This window comes from Hylobates moloch, unplaced genomic scaffold (assembly GCF_009828535.3).
Source record: "Hylobates moloch isolate HMO894 unplaced genomic scaffold, HMol_V3 SCAFFOLD_17, whole genome shotgun sequence".
Lineage (NCBI taxonomy): Eukaryota > Metazoa > Chordata > Mammalia > Primates > Hylobatidae > Hylobates > Hylobates moloch.
The window spans coordinates 39,832,580-39,858,874 of NW_026652292.1; the positions used below are offsets into that span (position 1 = coordinate 39,832,580).

At 39.1% G+C, this 26,295-nt stretch overlaps 1 protein-coding gene across 5 annotated transcripts in view; it reads left to right on the forward strand.

Annotated features, from left to right (window-relative positions):
* Nucleotides 1–26,295, forward strand: part of NNT (nicotinamide nucleotide transhydrogenase) — a 104,002-nt gene that overhangs the window by 71,613 nt on the left and 6,094 nt on the right. For all 5 annotated transcript variants that reach the window (XM_032135259.2, XM_032135260.2, XM_032135258.2 and 2 more), the window contains one exon: nucleotides 998–1,079. In XM_032135259.2, coding sequence (XP_031991150.1) covers nucleotides 998–1,079 — 82 coding nt within the window. The remainder of the gene's footprint in view (nucleotides 1–997; nucleotides 1,080–26,295) is intronic.

Here is a 26,295-nt window from a genome sequence, read left to right on the forward strand (position 1 = left end):
CTAGTGATGAAGTCAGATAGGTAGATCAGTAATGCAAGGTGGGTTATGATAAGGGCTAAACTGAACTATGTAGACAATTTTTCAATCACAAGAAACCTATGAAGGTTTGTAGGGAGGTGAGGATTTGTTTTTAGGACTTAGAGGATAGATGGTGTTGGGATGGGAGAAGCCAGCGGGAATAGCTTGAGCAGAGACTTGGCATTTGAAAAAACTGGGATAGAAAAGTGGGGACAGATGTGAGATTCATTGTGCGGGTAGAATGGATAGAAAGAACGGTGAAGATGACTGAAGTTCTTGGTTATACCTGTAATAACATCAGAAATATTGAAACAGTTTTTGGAGTGTGGGGTGGGGGGAAATTTTGAGTTCTTTTTTTGAGACATTAAATTTGAGGTGGAGATGGGACAAGAGGCATGTTATACTGGTGCTCAAATGACAGGTCAAGCCTGCAGACAGATTGGGAATCATCAGATGGTTGTTGAAGCCATGAGACGAGCTGAGATTTTCAAGGAGAATGTGAGGGGCAAAGTTAAAGTCCTTTGGAAACTTTGTCATATAAGCGGAGAAAAGAAGGAGAAAAACTATTCAAGGAACTAGAGGAAGAATAATAACAAAGTTAGGCTGGCACAGGGGACTGCAGTGTCATCAAAGCCAAGTATGAAGAGAGTTTAAAAACATGAGAGAGAGAGAGAGACAGAGACAGAGACAGAGAAAGAGACAGGAGAGGGAACACCCAAGGGTGTGTGCAGTGTCGGGGGCGGGGGTGCACAGCAGCATGAGACACTACAGAAGATTGAGGAGCAATCATTACATTTTCAATTTCAAATTTAGGGCAATATTTTTAAAAGCCCAGCTTATAAATTTGTTTTCATTTCTAGTCCTGTTAAATGATTGCCTCTGTTGGCATCAACATGTGTTTTGATCAAGAGATAAGTTATACTTCATGTAATTTCAAAATAAAAAACACATTCTTCTGTGTTCTTAATGTTCCTTGCAGGCTATGGTCTCTGTGCAGCCAAAGCTCAATACCCCATTGCTGATTTGGTAAAGATGCTCACTGAGCAAGGCAAAAAAGTCAGGTAAGCATTTGCAGTGGAGAGGCTTGCAGTATGTGTAAAGATGTGTGTGTGGAGAAAAGGAAATACAGTGGACCCTTGAACAATGTAGGGGTTAGGGCACTGACCCACCCATACAATTAAAAATCCATCTATAACTTTTGACTCTCCAGAAACTTACCTACTAATGGCCTACTGCTGATCGGAATGCTTACTGATAACGTAAGCAAAATATGTATCAATTAACAAATTTTCTATGTTATATGTGTTAAATAGTAGAGAAAGGAAAATGTTACTAAGAAAATCATAAGGAAGAGAAAATATATTTACTATTCCTTAAGTGGAAGTGGATCATCATAAAGGTTTTCATTCTTGTCTTTACGTTGAGTGAGATGAGAAGAAGGAGGAAGAGCAGTTGTTGGTCTTGCTCTCATGAGTGGCAGCGGTAGAAGAAAATCTGTGGATAAGTGGACCCTCACAGCTCAAACCCATGTTGTTCAAGGGTCAGCTGTATATGGCTTCTGAAAAAGATGACTGTTTCTTAAAGTGGTGTTTTACATGTGTAATCCTAGGTAAAGAAGTTAAGTTGTTAATGAACAAGCCATATTCTGGTCTTAGTCTTACTATTTAGATTTTACTGTCCCTGGGTTAGCATCAACTCAAATATTATCAACTCATTTTAGAAAAGGAAAATTTGTTATTCCAAATTCTTGGATATTTATTAATGGGGAAATTGGATGTCTTGTTTCTCTGTGGTTTGATTTGAGGAAAGAGGTGAAGCGAAGCATTTTAACTACATCAAGTTGTATCTTTTTGGTTTCTGGTCACACTGAATAAAAACAAAAGGTCTTAAAAGAGAGGCCTTGAAGAGCAAGACCAAGTAATAAACCTGTGCGCTGGTTACTGTTTTGCTGAGTTAGCTCTCATACGCTCAGGGTGGAAAAGACTGCTGAAAGTGTTCTTTTCATAAAGCGATCCACGTTTTGAAATATGAATCAGAGCAGCAGCTGTTCCTGCCACTTGCCATTTGGGCATTGGCCTGCTCTTGGGAGGATATTAAGCAGAATGGCAAAGTTGAGGACTCTGTTTTACTAGCTTATTCTCCATGACATTGGATAAAGGGTTTGAGGAACATACAAATAGGGCCACTGGGTGATGAACGTGGTGACCCTCAAGGTACTTTGCGTCTGTCCTGCTCACCTTTGGGTCCTCATTCTGGGACTCTGATGTTACTTAGGAGTCAGGGAATAGAGGCTATGGAGTTATCCCTGGTAGGACAACTGCTGCCCGTTTTGTGGGGAGGCTGGTTCACTGGCAGTTGCATTGATGTGACACTGTCGGAAAGACAAGGTGACTCATTACATAGAATTAGTTTGTTTACCAGGATGTTAATGTTTGTGAACAAAACTGTTAATTTCTGTTCATAAAAGTTTTAGACATCAACCTTATGCTTTTGTCTGGAGACAGATGATGAGAAAATAAGCCAAACAGTGTTCCTAGAGCCAGTCAGAGTACTTGTGCTGGACTGGATGCAGAATCCTAATCTCTGGCTGGAATGTCCCAGCTACTAGTAGTGGTGAAAGAAACTTAGATGATGAAATCAGGGGGCTACCTTAATTGTATTAGTGTCAGCAGTTAATTGTATTAGTGTCAGCTGCACTTTATTTCTTCCTTCCTTTCTTTCCTACGCTTCCTTTCTTCTCTCACTCCTTCTCTACTCCTTCCTCCAATCTATAGTTTGTGTTTGTCAAATATATAGAATCAAAATACTATTTGGTGGTGGGACCAGCATTTCTGTGATAAGATTTTCATGTTTATTGAGAACCTTAGATGAATTGAAGATAGAAGATGAGAAAAGTCATTGACTTTATTTTTAAATTTTTACATAAGAAGTCTACTTTTTAGTTACTTGTTCCAATTTTTACATAGGGTATTAAGCTGTGCTTTTTAAAGCCATCATTTTGCTACTGAGAACGTTTGTAGGCCTGCAAGTGAAAAGGATGTGTTAAACAACGTTTTATGATTTTCCTAAAAAGAAACTGTTTTCTCTATTCAGTCCACATGTGAAAAAGTCTAATGTATTCGTAATGCCCTCTTTCACCACATAAATGTTTAGGAGATGGGTGGCAATCATAACAGAGAAAGAAAAATGCCTTTCATGTCTTAGTTATCCTTAGGGAAGGGAAGGATTAATTTGACATACCTCTCTTGTTACCCATTGATCAGCTTCGGTTAACCAGACATCTTGGAAAATCAGTCCAGTGTTAAATAGGTGGATGTGGAGTGAAGAGCATAGTGACTGTAGTGTAGCTTGAAGGAAGGCAGCACCTTAAGGGAAATGTCAAAGGAAATAAGAGAGATGGGAAAAATGATCTGAAAGGAAAAAGGATAAGACAAATGAATTTTTTGTTTCTGATCTGATTAAAATTAGAATTTTATCTATGAGGACATGATATAAACTACTGTTGTAGGATGATTTCTGTGACATTGCTTGGAAAGAGTAATTATTTGATGACAGGTTTATGAGAAGTATTTAATTATATATATGAATAGTTTTTCAGTTCTACATTTTTTATGGAAGTAATTGTGTGAATAGGACCAACGGCCTTTCATGAGAGAGCTTTTCATTGCTTCACATAACTATTAACATAGTTCAAATAATTTTATAAATTTATTAATAATTTATTATGTAGGATCAGAATAAGTTTATTAATTCAGTCTAGTTTGTCTATTTGTAAGTTATTTATAGTCATCATTCTTTCATATTAAAAGTAAAATATATTAATATATTGTAGTTTTTTTTTACTATAGTATGTTGAATTCTCAACATGAACTTTGTAACAAATTATGTAAATCTTCCATTTGAATTAAATAGAAGAGGACTATGCTTGCTAAAATTATGACAGTAGATCATCATATTTTTCTGTGTGAATTTTTTTATTGAAAGAGATTTGTAGAAACTTTGTGATTTTGCTTTGTGCGTGTGTTGTCTTTTCACAGGAGAAATGCAAATTTTCTTTATGAAGTTAGGAATATGTATATACATAGATGCTAGCTTTTTTCCTTTTTTTTTTAAGGGGCAAACGTCTGTTTGAACAAGAGATGGCTGCAGCAGTTACCTCGTATTTTAATGAAATAAATCTGTATTTACAGTTTGCAGTAATTGAGTCCTTTCATCACTCTATGGAGCTCCCACAGTGTTCATTGAGTACAGCTGCTGGGCCTCTGGAGTTAGTAGGTCTTTGTGCCTCAGGACCCCAGCATGCCTAGCATCCAGATGTGGTGACATATTCACACACATCCCCTGTGGAAATGTGCCAGTATGGACATATGATTGTCATCAATTAGTTACGCCCAAGTGGTGCCAAGAAAAATTGCATCTGTCATACAGTCTGTCTGGCTTCATGGCCCATGATTGATTTAGAGACACTACTGTTTTCCTTTACTTTGGCCATAGTCATAACATGCTCACGAGCTAAGATTATATAATGAAGCACATGACATTTCATGACAAGAACTCATTTTTGAATGTCATGAAAGTTCACTGGCTTAGACTTTCTTTAGTGGCCAAGATATCATTTGCTTCCCAGTAGCCCAGAATGCCTGTATAGCTTACCTAACTTCTGCTTGATGTCTAAAAGGATTTTATGACAACAATCTTACGACGTAAGAGCCACAGATAGTTTTTCTTTTTCCTTCCCAATTTTTGGATGATTATATGATAGGCTTTTCATTATAAGGCAGAGGTAGTGTTCCCAATGAGTAATTAGGGAGGGGTAGAATATGCCTGTAATCCCAGCACTTTGGGAGGCCGAGGCGGGTGGATCACGAGGTCAGGAGATCGAGACCATCCTGGCTAACACAGTGAAACCCTGTCTCTACTAAAAATACAAAAAATTAGGCAGGCATGGTGGCAGGCGCCTGTAGTCCCAGCTACTCTGGAGGCTGAGGCAGGAGAATGGCGTGAACCCGGGAGGTGGAGCTCTCAGTGAGCTGAGATCGTGACACTGCACTCCAGCCTGGGCGACAGAGCGAGGCTCCTTCTCAAAAAAAAGAAAGGAGTAGAAGTTTTTTATTATAATTACTGCTTGATTTCCTTTCTATAAATCATTGCTTGAATTATCACAGAAGTCATTTGAATTTATTAAACGCCTTTCAGCTTTTTAAATTATTATTATTATTATTATTATTTTGTTTTTGAGATGGGGTTTCACTCTTGTCACCCAGGCTGGAGGGCAGTGGCTTGATTTCAGCTCACTGCAACCTCTGCCTCCCGGGTTCAAAGCGATTCTCCTGCCTCAGCCTGCCAAGTAGCTGGGGCTACAGGCGCATACCACCACACCTGGCTAATTTTTGTATTTTTGGTAGAGACGGGGTTTCACCATGTTGGCCAGGCTGGTCTCGAACTCCTGACCTCAAGTGATCTGCCTGCCTCAGCCTCCCAAAGTGCTGGGATTACAAGCGTGAGCCACCGCACCTGGCCTCAACTTCTTTGATTGACTAACTGATGTTATGTATTGCTTTCATGTTAATGTTCTGCTATATCCTTCTACTAATAAATTACTGAGAAATTTATTGCTAGGCACCGAGCATACAAGGATGCATAAGTCCAGTTCTCAAAAGTTTATAGTTATGAAGAAATCTCTATTAACAGATCAATCAATGAATGAATTCCATTTAATGTGATAGTATGCTAAGGCAAGTAGAGTAGTAGTAAGAATGCAAGGAGTAGTTAGCTGTTCAGGAGATATTTTAAACTTTTTGCAACCTGAAATATCTTGCACGTTTTAAAAAATAAATATTTTCATTTATTTTTTGCATACTGTCTAAACACATCTAGCTGCCTGTGGTATTTGCAGTCTAATAATGTTTTACAGTCTTGTGTAATATGGCTATAAGTTTAAATACATATTATTTTTACTTAGAAATTGATTCTTTGAAGACACTTGAAAATATAAAATATTTTGTCCATCTAACTGTCTAACTGGATTTTTTTTTTTTTTTGTCAGAATCTTGCTCTGTCACCCAGCTTGGAGTGCAGTGGTGTGATCTTGGCTCACTGCAACCTCCGCCTCCTAGGTTCAAGCAGTTCTCCCACCTCAGCCTCCCAAGTAGCTGGGATTACAGGCGTGCGCCACCACGCCTGACTAATTTTTGTATTTTTAGTGGAAATGGGATTTCATCATGTTGGCTAGGCTGGTCTCAAACTCCTGACCTCAGGTGATCTGCCCACCTTGGCTTCCCAGAGTGCTGGAATTACAGGCATGAGCCACCACACTCAGGCAGGATTTTCCTGTTTTTCATGGATAAGTGTGATTCAGATAAACAAAGTTCAGCCTTCTTGGATTTGTTATGTTTTGGGGTGGAGGAAGAGTCAAGGCTTCCAAACTGGTAAAGCAATAAAGTCATGTATTTCTGACGAGAATAGAAACTAGGCCAGTTAAAATTATCTTGCATAGTATTTGAGTAATGAAATAGACATTATTTAGCAGTTTCATGTCAGCTTTGTAATACTTTTATAAAATAAAGATACCACTATTCATATCCATAACCATTCATTGAACAAATAATTATAATATATAGTACTCTTTCCTACGCTACTGTTGTAGGTCCAGGGGATACCTCAGTGAAGACAACAGCTGAAAATTCCTGGTCTTATGGAATTTACATTAGTTAATTAATTGATTAATTAATAGGCTTCAAGATAATCTGAATTGGAGATTATAAGCCCATTTGTCTCCCAATTTCAATGCTACTTGAAAAACCAGAGAACAGCTGTAGCATAGGTTATTGTTTCAGAGTTTCAAAGTTATAGCTGCCACTATTTGGCCTTGAATTAGCCAGCGCTTTTGGTTTTCTCAAAGAATGAGGTGTATTTCTTTGCACTTTGCACTGGGGCTGCCTTCTCGAAAAACATGGTGGCAGGATAGTGGGTATGGGTTATTTGTGTAACTGGTCAAATGAGTGAAACTTTGATGGAAGAGAGGAAAACCAAAGAAAGTATGTGCATTCACTCACATCTATGTTCAACCTATTGTGTGGAGTTGCTAGTAATCTCCCAGATCAAAGGTGTCTGTTATGCTCCTAGAAAGTGGCCACCTTCATCCCAGATTGGCTTTATCTTGTCCACAGCATATTGGTATGGTGGAAAGAACAGAAGACTGTGTTAAAGCCTGTGCTTTAGGTGCTTTGTAAAGCCTCTTTTGGTCATACCACTCTAGGACGCATTCCTTATCAATCTTGTCACAGGCATTCCTGTGATCTGAGGAAAAAACTCTTACTGTTGACGAAATCATTGTCACTGATCATCAGGGTGATTTTTGGCTTCTGGTTTTAGTATTAGTTACAGGAAACTCTTTGAGCTGAGTTTTTACAATGAAGTTCATGTGAACAAATAAATAAGGATCTTGCTTATAAATAATTTTCATTTTATTGAGCTCATTAGCCATTGCATTCCAACAGCCATTTAATAGCATCATAAAAATTATTCAGACAGAAAGATGAAATTATGTATAATTTTAACTAAATCTCGATAATATGCCAGAATGTAATATTCAAGAGTTAGTTGCAAATTGAATTTTTTTTTCTGGTATCATTCTTCATAATCTTGTTGGCTATTTTAAAATCAAAACAGTGTCAGTAGTCATACAGTTTCTATTCTGGGCCTGGTAGTTGGATTTGGTTAAGCAATGGAAAAGCCAGATTTGGGCACAATCTATAATTACTCTCCTCAGGATGGAAAAGGTAGTTTTGGGACATGGTTTTATAGAGGACTGCGTTGATGTTTGCACCAGACCATCTGTGCTGATCCTTCTTAGGTGATGGCTCATCTCTTTGGGTGGCCTCAGTGTTACAGGCCACATGTACAGATGGAAAATGTGACTGTAGCCTGTCAAACATTTCCTGATTCACATTCATAAGACAAGGTCTATTATTCTGCATTAGAAAAATTGTTCCCCCGAGATGTTTTCGTAAGCTCTCTTTCATAATTTTTTTTTTTTTTTTCTGAAGAAGGGAAGGCCGTGGATGAACAACAGAATTCAGAAACAGAGTAGCAGTTCAGCCCTTATTTGCCTTCAAAAAAAGAAAAGTACAAAGTGTTCTCCAATTCTGGCTTTTGGAAAGTTCTAGGAAGTTAAATGAACACTTTTTTTTCACTATGAATTGTATGAGTGAATTCATCAGAACCGCTGCTTCTAAGAAGGATTTTGATGGTTTTAGAAAGCTAGGTGTTTATTCCTTTGCCTGGGAAGCCTCACCAGAGATGTTGACTCTACAACCCATCTCATTCATTAGTTTTTGTGGACAGCAGTTGCCTCATCAGGAATTTTTTTTTTCACTTCCTTACCACGTTTCCCTTCGGATGGATAGACTAGCCCCACCGAGTTGGTCCAGGCCTTTTCACTACCAAGGATAATGTATCTAACAGGAACAATTACCCTGCTGACACCATGATTTGGAAATTTTTATTCAGAACTGATTCACTAAAATGATTGCTTAAAAAAAAACCCTTTTCCTTGTACTTTTAATAAGTATGATTTATAACTGTCACCAGAAGTTCTGATCAGCATGTGATAAACCAAAGAAACTTGCCTTTTCAGTGAGTCTGTCATATTTTTCACAGGTGAAATGCATAATTAAATGTAAAAAAAATACTGAATATAGTAATGAATCATTTGATTACCTCCAGAGACCCTCCTCAGAATGTAACACACTGCCACATACAAACAGAATTCCAAAGGTCCTTGAGCTATAGCCCATACTAGGGACTCTTTATTGTATCCGCAGTGGAATTTCCAGCCTGTTTTTGGGACAGAACACTGTCCAAACATTTTTGGTATAATTTCTAAATGAAGAGTTCCTACCTTAAGAAGCAGTTGGATTGGAAGATCTTTAAGTTCTATTTAAACCATTAAGGTTTTATAGATTTATAAATATTTATAGTTTTAAAACAGGAGAAGTTAGTAGATGTTTAACAAATGAGCTTTCTTTTTATTTTCTGTTTATGTATTTTGCCTAATTTGTCAACCTCCTAGAAGGTTATCATAACATATTTAGAAAAATTGTGGGATGATAGTATTGGGAAGGCAGAATTTAAAAATGCTATCAATGTACATTGTCCTATATCCAGCTTGATTTTAAAATGTAAAACAGAGTAAAATAAGGGAAAGTAACTCTGAACATTTGGAGTATGGACATAAATTTTGCATAGTGACTCACAAAACATGTAAGCAAATAATTGAAGGTTGTAAAGAGCTTCTTTTTAAAAAAAAAATCTGTTGATGCTTGTCACTATTTATAATAGCAAGAAGCTGCAAAATGGAAAAAGCACTCTAAACAGTTTAGAAAGGGGCCCAATTGTACTTACAGTTTCTTTGTGTAACTGTTGAATTGGGATGCTCAATTTAATTAAACATTCTTAATAGTTTATTGCTGAACTAGGTCTGGATATTTCCACAATACAAGAAGCAAAACATAGTTTATTTGAACAGTTGTGGTAGGATCCATGCGGTGAATGTTTTATATTCTTCAATGGCCTCACATGCCCAAGAAAACTGCTGTTATGTACCCTGGTAGGACATATTGTCTCTGTGGTCTGTGATCATGGAAATTTCTGTTGTTGTGTCCCCTTTAAAACGTGGTATCTGAAATCTAATGTGAAGTTGTGAAAAACTCCAAAGAATGAGGTTTATGTCACCATATATTATAAAAGAGGCTTTTAAAAAATAGTACCTTTTGAATTGCTTCTTTTTCATATTTTACCGAGTATACTCAGTATTCGTGAATAGTTCTTGTATACACTCCTATTTGTTTTTATTCTTCCTTGGTTAATTTAAAAGGTTCTGAAGATCAGGTTGTTTCATTTGAGTAGATTATTCTACTTTTTTTTTTTTCCATAATTTTTTTTTTTATTATACTTTAGGGTTTTAGGGTACATGTGCACAATGTGCAGGTTTGTTACATATGTATCCATGTGCCATGTTGGTTTGCTGCACCCATTAACTTGTCATTTAGTATTAGGTATATCTCCTAATGCTGTCCCTCCCCCCTGCCCCCACCCCACAACAGTCCCCGGAGTGTGATGTTCCCCTTCCTGTGTCCATGAGTTCTCATTGTTCAATTCCCACCTATGAGTGAGAACATGCGGTGTTTGGTTTTTTGTCCTTGCGATAGTTTACTGAGAATGATGTTTTCCAGTTTCATCCATGTCCCTACAAAGGACACGAACTCATCATTTTTTATGGCTGCATAGTATTCCATGGTGTATATGTGCCACATTTTCTTAATCCAGTCTATCGTTGTTGGACATTTGGGTTGGTTCCAACTCTTTGCTATTGTGAATAGTGCCGCAATAAACATACGTGTGCATGTGTCTTTATAGCAGCATGATTTATAGTCCTTTGGGTATATACCCAGTAATGGGATGGCTGGGTCAAATGGTATTTCTAGTTCGAGATCCCTGAGGAATCCCCACACTGACTTCCACAATGGTTGAACTAGTTTACAGTCCCACCAACAGTGTAAAAGTGTTCCTGTTTCTCCACATCCTCTCCAGCACCTGTTGTTTCCTGATTTTTTAATGATGGCCATTCTAACTGGTGTGAGATGGTATCTCACTGTGGTTTTGATTTGCATTTCTCTGATGGCCAGTGATGATGAGCATTTCTTCATGTGTTTTTTGGCTGCATAAATGTCTTCTTTTGAGAAGTGTCTGTTCATGTCCTCTGCCCACTTTTTGATGGGGTTCTTTGTTTTTTTCTTGTAAATTTGTTTGAGTTCATTGTAGATTCTGGATATTAGCCCTTTGTCAGATGAGTAGGTTGCAAAAATTTTCTCCCATTCTGTAGATTGCCTGTTCACTCTGATGATAGTTTCTTTTGCTGTGCAGAAGCTCTTTAGTTTAATGAGATCCCATTTGTCGATTTTGGCTTTTGTTGCCATTGCTTTTGGTGTTTTAGACATGAAATCCTTGCCCACGCCTATGTCCTGAATGGTATTGCCTAGGTTTTCTTGTAGGATTTTAATGGTTTTAGGTCTAACATATAAGTCTTTAATCCATCTTGAATTAATTTTTGTATAAGGTGTAAGGAAGGGATCCAGTTTCAGCTTTCTACATATGGCTAGCCAGTTTTCCCAGCACCATTTATTAAATAGGGAATCCTTTCCCCATTTCTTGTTTTTGTCAGGTTTGTCAAAGATCAGATAGTTGTAGCTATGCGGCATCATTTCTGAGGGCTCTGTTCTGTTCCATTGATCTATGTCTCTGTTGTGGTACCAGTACCATGCTGTTTTGGTTACTGTAGCCTTGTAGTATAGTTTAAAGTCAGGTAGCGTGATGCCTCCAGCTTTGTTCTTTTGGCTTAGGATTGACTTGGCGATGCGGGCTCTTTTTTGGTTCCATATGAACTTTAAAGTAGTTTTTTCCAATTCTGTGAAGAAAGTCATTGGTAGCTTGATGGGGATGGCATTGAATCTATAAATGACCTTGGGCAGTATGGCCATTTTCACGATATTGATTCTTCCAACCCATGAGCATGGAATGTTCTTCCATTTGTTTGTATCCTCTTTTATTTCATTGAGCAGTGGTTTGTAGTTCTCCTTGAAGAGGTCCTTCACATCCCTTGTAAGTTGGATTCCTAGGTATTTTATTCTCTTTGAAGCAATTGTGAATGGGAGTTCACTCATGATTTGGCTCTCTGTTTGTCTGTTATTGGTGTACAAGAATGCTTGTGATTTTTGTACATTAATTTTGTATCCTGAGACTTTGCTGAAGTTGCTAATCAGCTTAAGGAGATTTTGGGCTGAGACAATGGGGTTTTCTAGATATACAATCATGTCATCTGCAAACAGGGACAATTTGACTTCCTCTTTTCCTAATTGAATACCCTTTATTTCCTTCTCCTGCCTGATTGCTCTGGCCAGAACTTCCAGCACTATGTTGAATAGGAGCGGTGAGAGAGGGCATCCCTGTCTTGTGCCAGTTTTCAGAGGGAATGCTTCCAGTTTTTGCCCATTCAGTATGATATTGGCTGTGGGTTTGTCGTAGATAGCTCTTATTATTTTGAGATACGTCCCATCAATACCTAATTTATTGAGAGTTTTTAGCATGAAGGGTTGTTGAATTTTGTCAAAGGCCTTTTCTGCATCTATTGAGATAATCATGTGGTTTTTGTCTTTGGTTCTGTTTATATGCTGGATTACATTTATTGATTTGCGTATGTTGAACCAGCCTTGCATCCCAGGGATGAAGCCCACTTGATCATGGTGGATAAGCTTTTTGATGTGCTGCTGGATTCGGTTTGCCAGTATTTTATTGAGGATTTTTGCATCAATGTTCATCAAGGATATTGGTCTGAAATTCTCTTTTTTGGTTATGTCTCTGCCAGGTTTTGGTATCAGGACGATGCTGGCTTCATAAAATGTGTTAGGGAGGATTCCCTCTTTTTCTATCGATTGGAATAGTTTCAGAAGGAATGGTACCAGTTCCTCCTTGTACCTCTGGTAGAATTCAGCTGTGAATCCATCAGGTCCTGGACTCTTTTTGGTTGGTAAGCTATTGATTATTGCCACAATTTCAGAAGCTGTTATTGGTCTATTCAGAGATTCAACTTCTTCCTGGTTTAGTCTTGGGAGGGTGTATTTGTCGAGGAATTTATCCATTTCTTCTAGATTTTCTAGTTTATTTGTGTAGAGGTGTTTGTAGTATTCTCGGATGGTAGATTGTATTTCTGTGGGATCGGTGGTGATATCCCCCTTTTCACTTTTTATTGCATCTATTTGATTCTTCTCTCTTTTCTTCTTTATTAGTCTTGCTAGCGGTCTATCAATTTTGTTGATCTTTTCAAAAAACCAGCTCCTAGATTCATTAATTTTTTGAAGGGTTTTTTGTGTCTCTATTTCCTTCAGTCCTTCTCTGATTTTCGTTATTTCTAGCCTTCTGCTAGCTTTTGAATGTGTTTGCTCTTGCTTTTTTAGTTCTTTTAATTGTGATGGTAGGGTGTCAATTTTGGATATTTCCTACTTTCTCTTGTGGGCATTTAGTGCTATAAATTTCCCTCTACACACTGCTTTGAATGTGTCCCAGAGATTCTGGTATGTTGTGTCTTTGTTCTTGTTGGTTTCAAAGAACATCTTTATTTCTGCCTTCATTTCATTATGTACTCAATAGTCATTCAGGAGCAGGTTGTTCAGTTTCCATGTAATTGAGCAGTTTTGAGTGAGTTTCTTAATCCTGAGTTCTAGTTTGATTGCACTGTGGTCTGAGAGGCAGTTTGTTATAATTTCTGTTCTTTTACATTTGCTGAGGAGAGCTTTACTTCCAACTATGTGGTCAATTTTGGAATAGGTGTGGTGTGGTGCTGAAAAAAATGTATATTCTGTTGATCTGGAGTAGAGAGTTCTGTAGATGTCTATTAGGTCCACTTTGTGCAGAGCTGAGTTCAATTCCTGGATATCCTTTTTAACTTTCTGTCTCGGTGATCTGTCTAATGTTGACAGTGGGGTGTTAAAATCTCCCATTATTATTGTGTGGGAGTTTAAGTCCCTTTGTAGGTCACTCAGGACTTGCTTTATGAATCTGGGTGCTCCTGTGTTGGGTGCATATATATTTAGAATAGTTAGATCTTCTTGTTCAATTGATCCCTTTACCATTATGTAATGGCCTTCTTTGTCTCTTTTGATCTTTGTTGGTTTAAAGTGTATTTTATCAGAGACTAGGATTGCAACCCCTGCCTTTTTTTGTTTTCCATTTGCTTGATGGATCTTCCTCCATCTCTTTATTTTGAGTCTGTGTGTGTCTCTGCACGTGAGATGTGTTTCCTGAATACAGCACACTGATGGGTCTTGACTCCTTATCCAGTTTGCCAGTCTTTGTCTTTTAATTGGAGCATTTAGCCCATTTACATTTAAAGTTAATATTGTTATGTGTGAATCTGATCCTGTCATTATGTTGTTAGTTGGTTATTTTGCTCATTAGTTGATGCAGTTTCTTCCTAGTGTCAATGGTCTTTACAATTTGGCATGTTTTTGCAGGGGCTGGTACTGGTTGTTCCTTTCCATGTTTAGTGCTTCCTTCAGGAGCTCTTTTAGGGCAGGCCTGGTGGTGACAAAATCACTCAGCGTTTGCTTGTCTGTGAAGTATTTTATTTCTCCTTTGCTTATGAAGCTTAGTTTGGCTGGATATGAAATTCTGGGTTGAAAATTCTTTTCTTTAAGAATGTTGAATATCGGCCTCCACTCTCTTCTGGCTTGTAGAGTTTCTGCCGAGAGATCAGCTGTTAGTCTGATGGGCTTCTCTTTGTGGGTAACCCGACCTTTCTCTCTGGCCGCCCTTGACATTTTTTCCTTCATTTCAACTTTGGTGAATCTGACAATTATGTGTCTTAGAGTTGCTCTTCTCGAGGAGTATCTTTGTGGCGTTCTCTGTATTTCCTGAATCTGAATGTTGGCCTGCCTTGCTAGATTGGGGAAGTTCTCCTGGATAATATCTTGCAGAGTGTTTTCCAACTTGGTTCCATTCTCCCCGTCACTTTCAGGTACACCAATCAGACGTAGGTTTCGTCTTTTCACATAGTCCCAAATTTCTTGGAGGCTTTGTTCGTTTCTTTTTATCCTTTTTTCTCTAAACTTCCCTTCTCGCTTCATTTCATTCATTTCATCTTCCATCACTGATACCCTTTCTTCCAGTTGATTGCATCCGCTACTGAGGCTTCTGCAATCTTCGCGTAGTTCTCGATACTTGGCTTTCAGCTCCATCAGCAACTTTAAGCCCTTCCCTGCATTGGTTATTCTAGTTATCCATTCGTCTAATTTTTTTTCAAAGTTTTTGACTTCTTTGCTATTGTTTTGAATTTCTTCCCGTAGCTCGGAGTAGTTTCATCGTCTGAAGACTTCTTCTCTCAACTCGTCAAAGTTATTCTCCGTCCAGCTTTGTTCCATTGCTGGTGAGGAACTGCGTTCCTTTGGAGGAGGAGAGGTGCTCTGCTTTTTAGAGTTTCCAGTTTTTCTGCTCTGTTTTTTCCCCATCTTTGTGGTTTTATCTGCTTTTGGTCTTTGATGATGGTGATGTACAGATGGGTTTTTGGTGTGGATGTCCTTTCTGTTTGTTAGTTTTCCTTCTACCAGACAGGACCCTCAGCTGCAGGTCTGTTGGAGTTTGCTAGAGGTCCACTCCAGACCCTGTTTGGCTGGGTGTCAGCAGTGGTGGCTGCAGAACAGCAGATTTTCGTGAGACCACAAATTCAGCTGTCTGATAGTTCCTCTGGAAGTTTGGTCTCAGAGGAGTACCCGGCTGAGTGAGGTGTCAGTTTGTCCCTACTGGGGGGTGCCTCCCAGTTAGGCTGCTCGGGGGTGAGGGACCCACTTTAGGAGGCAGTCTGTCGGTTCTCAGATCTCCAGGTGCGTGCTGGGAGAACCACTACTCTCTTCAAAGCTGTTAGTCAGACAGGGACATTTAAGTCTGCAGAGGTTCCTGCTGAATTTCTGTTTGTCTGTGCTCTGCCCCCAGAGGTGGAGCCTACAGAGGCAGGCAGGCCTCCTTGAGCTGTGGTGGGCTCCACCCACTTCGAGCTTCCTGGCTGCTTTGTTTACCTAAGCAAGCCTGGGCAATGGCGGGCGCCCCTCCCCAGCCTCGCTGCCGCCTTGCAGTTTGATTTCAGACTGCTGTGCTAGCAATCAGCGAGACTCTGTGGGCATAGGACCCTGCGAGCCAGGTGCAGGACACAATCTCCTGGTGTGCCGTTATCCAAGCCTGTTGGAAAAGCGCAGTATTAGGGTGGGACTGACCCGATTTTCCAGGTGCCATCTGTTACCCCTTTGACTAGGAAAGGGAACTCCCTGACCCCTTGCGCTTCCCGAGTGAGGCAATGCCTCGCCCTGCTTCGGCTCGCACACCATGCGCTGCACTGACTGTCCTGCACCCAGTGTTTGGCACTCCCTAGTGAGATGAACCCCGTACCTCAAATGGAAATGCAGAAATCACCCGTCTTCCCTGTCGCTCAGGCTGGGAGCTGTAGACCGGAGCTGTTCCTATTCAGCCATCTTGGCTCCACCCCCCTCTCCTATCTTTGTTTTTGTTGCATTTGCCTTTGGGTTTTTGGTCACGAAATCTTCACCTAAGCCAATGTCTAGAAGGGTTTTTCTGATGTTATCTTATAGAATCTTTATGGTTTCGGGTCTTAGATTTAAGTCTTTGATCCATCTCGAGTTGATTTTTGTATAAGGCGAGAGATGAGGATTCAGTTTCATTATTTCGCGTGTGGCTTACAATTATCCCAGCACCATTTGTTGAACAGGGTGTCCTTTCCAGACAAAATCTCTGAATTGCCAGAAAAAGAATTCAGAAGGTCGATTATTAAGCTAATCAAGGAGGCACCAGAGAAAGGTGAAGTCCAAGTCAAAGAAATAAAAAACATGATGCAGGATATGAAAGGAAACATCTTTTGTGAAACAGAAAGCATAAATAAAAAGCAATCACAACCTCTGGAAATTAAGGACACAGATAGAGAAATTTAAAATGCAGTGAGTGTTTCAGCAATAGAATCAAACAAACAGAAGAAAGAACTTCAGAGATCAAAGATAAGCCTTTTGAATTAACCCAATCCATCAAAGACAAAGAAAAAAAGCATTAAAAAAAAATGAACCAAACCTCCAAGACGTTTGGGACTATATTAAACATCTAAAATTAAGAATAATTGGTGTTCCTGAGGAAGAAGAGAAATCTAGAAATTTGGAAAACATATTTGAGGGAATAATTGAGGAAAACCCCCCTGGCCTTGCTAGAGATCGACACATCCAAATGACACCTAGAGAAACTCAAAGAACAGCTGGAGAATTCATCACGAAACAATCCAGAAGGAATTAAGGCTTCTCGATTATCTTGGTTTTTTTTTTTTTTTTTTTTTGTCCAGGGAAACTGATTTTGGACTTCTGACCTTTAGCCCTTATTTGATAACAAATTTGTGTTGTTTGAAGGCACTGAATTTGTGGCAGTTTGTTACAGCAGCAATATGAAACTAATACAGACTTTAAATGTCATGTAGAACAGCTATTCTTAGTCTTAAGTTCTCATCAGTCAGGTTTTGGGAAGAGCAGTGGGCCTGGTGGGCCTGGTGGGCCTGGGGGAAGCAGGAGACACTTATTGGTGATCTGGATTGAGAAATTAGGAAACATTTTTGGTGTCCAGTATTACTTTTAATACCTCAAAAGGGCACACATGATTAATTTGAGAGGCAGTTAGTACTGTAGGATTGAGCTAGGGCAACATCATGCAGTTAGTCTGGAAATCCTGGGCTCCCTCTAAGCTGCTTCTTGCTCTTACTAGAGGTTAAGACCATTGGTTGAAATCCCTCCCCCACCTTCCATAAATAAAAGGCTGTCCCAGCTTCCATAATGGTCTTGATCATGCCCACTGCCAACTGTCCTTTGAGTTATATGTAAAATACTCTTGGATTCCTTTTGGATTGAACTGGGGGTTATGCATGAGGGCAGATTAATGAGCCTCTCTCCCTCTGACCCACAAAAAAGAAGCCTGAAATTTCCCTAGATAAGGCATTTGTTTTAAATTGTTAACAAAAAGCTTTTTTTAGTAAAAAAAATTTAAATTATTTCTTTTGCATTTGAATATTCTCTTCTGTGCAAATAAGAAATATTCGGTCATCTTCTGTGGTTTATTTGAAAATCACAGTTTTGCCTTTTTTTCTGGCCAATTGATCCAGAATTTTTTTTAGAGAGAGAGAGAGAGAGAGAGAGAATGTGTGTGTGTGTGTGTGTGTGTGTGTGTGTGTGTGTGTGTGTGTTTTGAGATGGAGTCTCGCTCTGTCACCCAGGCTGGAGTGCAGTGGCGCAATCTTGGCTCACTGCACCCTCCGCCTCCCAGGTTCAAGCGATTCTCCCACCTCTGCCTCCCAAGTTAGCTGGGACTATAGGCATGTGCCATCATGCCCAGCTAATTTTTGTATTTTTTAAAATAGAGACAAGATTTCACCATGTTGGCCAGGCTGGTCTTGAACTCCTGACCTCAGGTGATCTGCCTGTCTCGGCCTCTCAAAGTGCTCGGATTACAGGTGTGAGCCACCATGCCCGGCCAGAGTGTGTTATTTTTTAAGTTGTTAGGTATTTTGTGTTTCTCTTGAACCTTATCCAAGTGCCCTCTGATCTTTTAAATCTGTAGTTCTATGAGCTAAATCTAGTTATTTAGTTTCATCATTGGGTTTAGTCAGTGACAGAAGAGGACCTTTGGTAACTGGGGGAAAAAGTCTCTGAGTTAATTTGAAATGTTGATTTGAAACTGATGCAGTTGAAATACAACTTGGCATTAATTTTGAAAGAAAATCAGCTGATTAATAATGTAATGCAATACTTTAGATATATTACTAAGAATCTCTGTTAAAGTGAAATGACTTTTTCAATCTAAAACTTTTTATTTTAAGATACATTCTTTTGGAAATGATTTTCTTCCATTATTATTCAAAAATAATCACATGCTAGGGCCCTAAAATTTAATTATAGGATCTCTGCCTTTGTTGGGGCACAATCTCTGTGCCTTTCTTTGGTTCGTAAAATAGAACATTGAGTTAAAAATATTGTCAGTACCTGTGTCTACCAAACAGTGCATTAAAATACATATTAATAAACTGCAGTTTCAATGTAAGTTCTTCTTGGCAGAGATTTGGATGTTAAACTTGGTAAAATCTATTTTGTTAGGTATTTACAAGGAATTATTATCTGGGGAGAAAACAAAAATATGGACTCTGTCCACATAATTAAATGCCCATTCAGCAAAGTGTAGAGGTGGTTAATATTTCTAACAACTACTGTCTGATTATAGATCAGTTTTCGTTGACGTAGTTATCAAAGAAAGCATTAAAAGTTTTAATTTTTTTTTCTTTCTCAGTTGAGGTTAGAGTAAGGGAACAGGGGCAAACTGCTTTGAGCTCTCTTTAAGACCATGCAAATATCTTGCTCTTCATCAGACCTAACTCCCTAGACTGAACATGTGCTGATTTTTTTTTCTTTTTCTTTTGAGATGGAGTTTTGCTTTCTCGCCCAGGCTGGAGTGCAGTGGCGCGATCCCAGCTCACTGCCACCTCCGCCTCCTGGGTTCAAGCAATTCTCTTGTCTCAGCCTCCCAAGTAGCTGGGGTTACGGGCACCCACCACCATGCCCAGCTAATTTTTGTATTTTTAGTAGAGACAGGGTTTCACCATGTTGGCCAGGCTGGTCTCGAACTCCTGACCTCAGGTGATCCATCCGCCTTGGCCTCCCAAAGTGCTAGGATTACAGGCGTGAGCCACTGAGCCTGGCCATGCTGATGATTTTTACGGCACCAATCTTTATTATGATGATTGCAAAATGGTGATGTAAAAACCCCATCACATTTATCAGTTCATGGTCTACCACTGTAAGGGAGAGTGCTTCTTTCTTTCTTTGTTTATTTCTTACTGACTTATGAATCTGTTATCAGTATTGATTCCTGGTTTCCCACTTTCTGCAGTGGGTTATAATCTCTTACTATCCTTTCCATTTTGATGTTCAGATAAGTTTCTTATTTTTAAACACTTTGTGTCATACGTGCCTTTAAAGCCATGTGTTTGTGTCAATCTTATGTGCATTTTGCTTTGTTTGCATCCTTCTTTCTCACATACTCAGAGATTACACAAATTCAGCCCTTTCCTCTTTTTAAAAAAATTTGAATTGTTATTATACTTAAGTAAGCTTTATTTTTTTTTCTGGATCTGTTTTCTTTTTCTTAGTTCTTCTTTTATTGTCCCTGAACCTGAGGGATTATTCAGCTATCTCCACCATAGAAGACAAGGTTAAAAGTCTGGAACTTGATGAAAACAGTGATAGTTATTTGTAAACTTAGGCACCTTGGAAACTTCCATTCATCATATCTTTTCTCAAATTCCTGGTGATCAGTAGGCTTGGGAGTATATTTTGGTTATTTCAATATAATGCATTTTCTTTTTAAATTTATTTTTAATTTTCATGCTTATACCTGCACATGAAAAGATATTTATGTTTAGAGTTGAGGTTTAGAAAAATACCTCTTATTTAATGAGCATGCACTTTGATTGCTGGAGAAATTTTTTTCCAAATATTTTCTTATTGCCACTGTAAAATATTAAATTTTTGAAGTAGAGATCTTAGCAGAATAATCCATGTAACATTTTGGAAATGCTTTCTCTGGAGCAGTTTGAAAACAGCTGTAATAGTACTGAATATAGCTTGTATTACTACATGAAAAGTATGCACATAAATTGACAGTATTTTGCCTCATTTCATTTGCCATCAGGAGTGACTGAAACTCTGGTTTGGCACAGATGATGACATTAGGATAGCAATGTTTGGTTAAAAAAATAAACAATCTTGTTTCTAGAGAATAAAAAAAAATTAACTTAAGTGTTGAACTATCTGTAATATTGCCAAAAGTGATAGAATAATTCATGGTTGAAGAACCTAAAACTTCCATTAAGATGGTGAGGTTGGATGACTACCTAAAACTAATGAATGCCTTTAATTTTATTCTCACTTAAATAAAACTGTCAACAACCCACTGAAGGAAGGGATGCTGGATTCCTTTTAAAATAATCTTAGAGTATTAATAGTTCATTCTCTGCAGTTCATTTCTACTTGCTATCAGTGCTAATAAAAAATACCTATTTAGTCTTTGTCTCCCATTCCTGACATAAAGCTTATAAAACCCACGGAATTCGTAATGCGGAATTTCGTAACGTTCCAGATTTGGCTAGGGTTGGCTATTGTTTGTGTATAGGAATACTAGTGATTTTTACACATTGATTTTGTATCCTAAAACTTTGCTGAAGTTGTTTATCAGCTGAAGGAGCTCTGGGGCCAAGACTGTGGGGTTTGCTAGGTATAAAATCATGTCATCTCCAGACAGGGATAGTTTGACTTCGTCTTTTCCTATTTGGATGCTCTTTATTTCTTTCTCTTGCCTGATTGCTCTGGCAAAGACTCTCAGTACTATGTTGACTAGTGAGAAGAGGGCATCCTTGTCTTATGCTGGTTTTCAAGGAGAATGCTTCCTGCTTCTGCACATTCAGTATAATGTTGGCCATGGGTTTGTCATAGATGGCTTTTAGTATTTTGAGGTATGTTCCTTTAATACCTAGTTTAGTGAGAGTTTTTAACGTGAAGAGATATTGAATTTTATTGAAAGCATTTTCCGCATCTATTGAGATAATCATGTGGTTTCTGTCTTTAGTACTGTTTATGTGATGAATCACATTTATTGATTTGTATATGTTGAACCAACCTTGCATCCCTGGGATGAAGCCTACTTGATTGTGGTGTATTAGCTTTTTGATGTGCTGCTGGATTTGGTTTGCAAGTATTTTGTTGAGGATTTTTGCATCAATGTTCATCGAGGATATTGGCCTAAAGTTTGTGTGTGTGTGTGTGTGTGTGTGTGTGTGTGTGTGTGTATGTGTCTGACAGATTTTGGTGTCAGAATGATGCTGGCCTTACAGAATGAGTTGGGGAGGAATCTCTCCTCCTTGGTTTTTTTGAATCATTTCTGTAGGAATGGTACCAGCTCTTCTTTGTACATCTGGTAGATTTGAGCTGCCAATTCATCAGGTCGTGGGCTTTATTTTGGTTGGCAGAATATTTATTACTGATTCAATTTCTTTATTGACCTGTTCAGGGAATCAGTTTCTTCCTGGTTCAGTCTTGGGATGGTGTATGTGTCCAGGAATGTATTCAACTCTTTTAGGTTTTTCTAGTTTGTGTGTATAGAGGTATTTGATTAAAAAGAATATCTGTCATTTGATGTATTTTTCCTCCAATTACAAGACCCCTAATAGTAGTTCAGAGTCTTCATTATTAGCTTTAAAGATGTAGAAAACTATTTCTCACTTATCTGGGCAAAATAAATGGTCATCTATAGCTCTTTTCAGGTCTTCTTTTTAGGAAGGGGTCAAGTCCTATGCTCTTTAACCTCTTCCCTGATGTGCCTATATGAGGAGTGGGGAGGCCTGGCTTGGCAGCAGTTCATGTGAAAAATAACAAGGCATCTTAAATGACCGTAATTTTTGTGTGAGGCAGCAGTGTGTTGTGGTGGCCATAAATGCTGATACAGACTTAGGCTTTACCAATGAAAGATGTGAGGAGATGGTTTTCTTACTGTGCCTTATGCATCTAGATCATGTCTAGCACACTGTATTCACTTTGAGGGACTGAGGCTTAAGCTGGGCATTGACAATATAGGATATGGATGACTAGGACAGCAGTAGGTCTGGATGTCTGTCATTCATTAAATAGTTGAAAGGACTGAGGATGTTTTGCTTAGGAGGCATCCAAGGTATATTAGTCCATTTTCATGTTGCTGATAAAGACATATGTGAGATTGGGCAATTCACAAAAGAAGGAGGTTTAATGGACTTGCAGCTCCACATGGGTGGGAAGGCCTCACAATCATGGCAGAAGGCGAGAAGGACCAAGTCACATCTTACATTGATGGGAGCAAGCCAAAAAAGAGAGCTTGTGCAGGGAAACTCCTTCTTATAAAACCATCAGGTCTCATGAGACTTATGAGAACAACACAGAAAAGACCTGCCCCCATGATTCAGTTACCTCCCACTGGGTCTCTCCCACAACACATGGGAATTCAAGATGAGATTTCGGTAGAGACAGAGCCAAACTGTATCATCCCACCTCTGGCCCTCCCAAATCTCATATCCTCACATTTCAAAACCAATCATGCCTTCCCAACCATCCCCCAAATTATTAACTCATTTCAGCATTAACTCAGAAGTCCATAGTCCAAAGTCTCATATGAGACAAGGCAAGTCCCTTCTGCCTATGAGCCTGTAAAATCAAAAGCAAGTTAGTTACTTCCTAGATACAATTGGGTAAATACACCCATTTCAAATGGGAGAAATTGGCCAAAACAAAGGGACTGCAGGCCCCATGCAAGTTTGAAATCCAGTGGGGCAGTCAAATCTTAAAGCTCAAAAATGATCTCTTTTGACTCCGTGCCTCATATCCAGGTCATGCTGATACAAGAGGTGGGTTCCCATGGTCTTGGGCAGCTCTGCCCCTGTGGCTTTACAGGGTACAGCCTCCTTCCTGGCTGCTTTCATGGAGTGGCATTGAGTTTCTGCAGATTTTTCCAGGTGCACGGTGCAAGCTGTCAGTGGATCTACCATTCTGGGGTCTGGAGGATGGTGGCCCTCTTCTCACAGCTCCACTAGGTGGTGCCTGAGTAGGGATTTTATGTGGGTGATCTGACCCCACATTTCCCTTCTGCACTGCCCTAGCAGAGGTTCTCTATGAGGGCCCCACCCCCGTGGCAGACTTCTGCCTGGGCATCCAGGTGTTTCTATGCATCTTCTGAAATCTAGACAGAGGTTCCCAAACCTCAATTCTTGACTTCTTTGCACGCGCAGGCTCCACATCACGTGGAAGCTACCAAGGCTTGGGGCTTCCACCTTCTGAAGTAACAGCCCAAGCTATACCTTGGCGCCTTTTAGTCATGGCTGGAGTGGCTGAGACACAGGGCACCAAGTCCCTACACTGCACACAGCAGAGGGACCCTGGGCCTGCCCCACGAAACCATTTTTTCCTCTTAAACCTCTGGGCCTATGATGGGAGGGTCTGTTGCAAAGGTCTCTGACATGCCCTGGGGAGATTTTCCTCATGGTCTTGGGGATTAACATTAGGCTCCTCATTACTTATGTAAGTTTCTGCAGCTGGCTTGAATTTCTCCTCAGAAAATGGGATTTGCTTTTCTATCACATTGTCAGGCTGCAGAATTTCCAAACTTTTATGCTCTGTTTCCTTTCTAAAGCTGAATGCCTTTAACAGCACCCATGTCAGCTCTTGAATGGTTTGCTACTCAGAAATTTCTTCTGTGAGATATTCTAAATCATCTCGCTCAAGTTCAAAGTTCTGCACACCTCTAGGGCAGGGGTAAAATGCCGTCATTCTTTTTGCTAAAACATAACAAGAGTCACCTTTACCCCAGTTCTCAACAAATTCCTCATCTCCATCTGAGACCACCTCAGCCTGGATTTCATTGTCCATAACATTATCAGCATTTTGATCAAAGCCGTTCAACAAGTCTCTAGGGAGTTCTGAACTTTCCCACATTTTCCTATCTTCTGAGCCCTCTAAACTGTTCCAACTTCTGCCTGTTACCCAGTTCCAAAGTTGCTTCCACATTTTTGAGTATCTTTTCAGCAGCACCTTACTCCCAGTACCAATTTACTATATTAGTCCATTTTTGTGCTGCTGATAAAGACATACCTGAGACTGGGCAATTTATAAAAGAAGGAGGTTTAATGGACTTACAGTTCCACAAGGCTGGGATGGTCTCACATTCATGGCGGAAGGCAAGGAGGAGCAAGTCACATCTTATGTGGATGGTGACGGTGGAAGGCAAGGAGGAGCAAGTCACATCTTATGTGGATGGTGGCAGGCAAAAAAAGGAGAGCTTGTGCAGGGAAACTCCTTCTTATAAAATCATCAGGTCTTGTGAAACTTATTCACTATCACGAGACCAGCATGGGAAAAGAGCTGCCCCCATGATTCAGTTATCTTCCACCAGGTCCCTTCCAAAACATGTGGGAATCAAGATGAGATTTGAGTGGGAACACAGCCAAACCATATCACTAGGATAGCTGACAGGAATCTGCAAATGAAAGAGGTTGTAGATTCATTATGGTTCCAGATGGCACAACTACAGACCTTGGAAAACAATGAGATGGAGTTTCTCTTCGGGTTTTATATATCTATATATATATATAGATATATATATGTATATGTATATATATGTATATATATAGTGTGTATATATATATATACACACACATATACATACATACACACACATATAATTTATTTATCTTTGGCTTAATATGGATGATATATTATATATTATATAATATATAATCGTATATTAAGACTGAATATATTAATATATGAAAAAATATATATTGCAAATCCTCAAATAATGTCATTTTGTTCAGTATCATTTTGTTACCACTTTGGTGAGAAAAAAAAATCAATTCCCAGCTGGGGCCATTGTCTCTGTGGGGTCTGCACATTCTCACCATGCCTGCGTGGGTTTTCTCTGGATTCTCTGCTTTCCTCTCATATCTGAAAGATGTTCATGTTAGGTGAATTGATGTGTCTACGTGGTCCCAGTCTGAGTGAGTGTGGGTGTCTGGGAGTGCGCCCTGCAATGAGATGGTGTATGGTGTCCTGTCCAGATCTGGTACTTGCCTTGGGTAAATAATTATCTTATTTGATTTTATTAATCTTTCCTAACTGCATGTATAGCTCACATTTATTTCAATGTTTAATATTAGAAGTGTTTTGATCTTTGTTTAGAAGTTTGGTGATATTTCTGTGGCCAGAAATGTGCTGTAGGAACTTAACTCTTGTTTATATCAGTTAGCCTAGAGTAAAATTGGTTTCCTTATGTCTTGTTTCACTTAAAGTTGCACTTTCTAAAAAGTTACACTTTCTAAGAACTTATGAATGATAAGTGAGGACTTACTGTATATGAATGAATATATTACTATATGAATATATATGCATACATACACATATATACACATACTTGCACACACATGCACACACACACACACACATATATATATGTGTGTGTGTAGTCTAGTAATGGATTACACCTTAGAAGGATCATTGAAGGTATTTAGGCTGAGGTTGGATGGATCTCTTCCAAGAGATAGTATAAACTGCATTTCTTTTTGGATTCATTCATTCATTCATTCATTCACTTCTTATGGAGCCCTTTCTATGTGCCACACACTATTCTTAGTGCTGTGGAGACAGATAAATACTGGGCAAGAGGTTGGATTAAAAAACTTTAAAGACCTCATTATATCTGTGGTCAAAAGAAGTTGCTTTATGCTTTGGGGTCCTTTACCTTAAGTGTAGAGCTCTGCTTGTGTATTACCCAGTCTCTGTTTTAGATGCTTCTGTGTGTTCCCATCACATGTCTTCTGTGATGTGGAGTAGTACTTTATATCATTCTCTGAGTGGCTGTAGGTTTTAACATCATGTATATGACAACATTTTATCTCCCTACCTTTTTTTTTTTTTTTTTGAGACAAAGTCTTGCTCGCTCACCCAGGCTGGAGTGCAGTGGCACAATCTTAGCTCACTGCAATCTCCTCCTCCTGGGTACAAGCGCTTTTCCTGCCTCAGCCTCCTGAGTAGCTGGGATTACAGGCGCCCACCATCACACCCG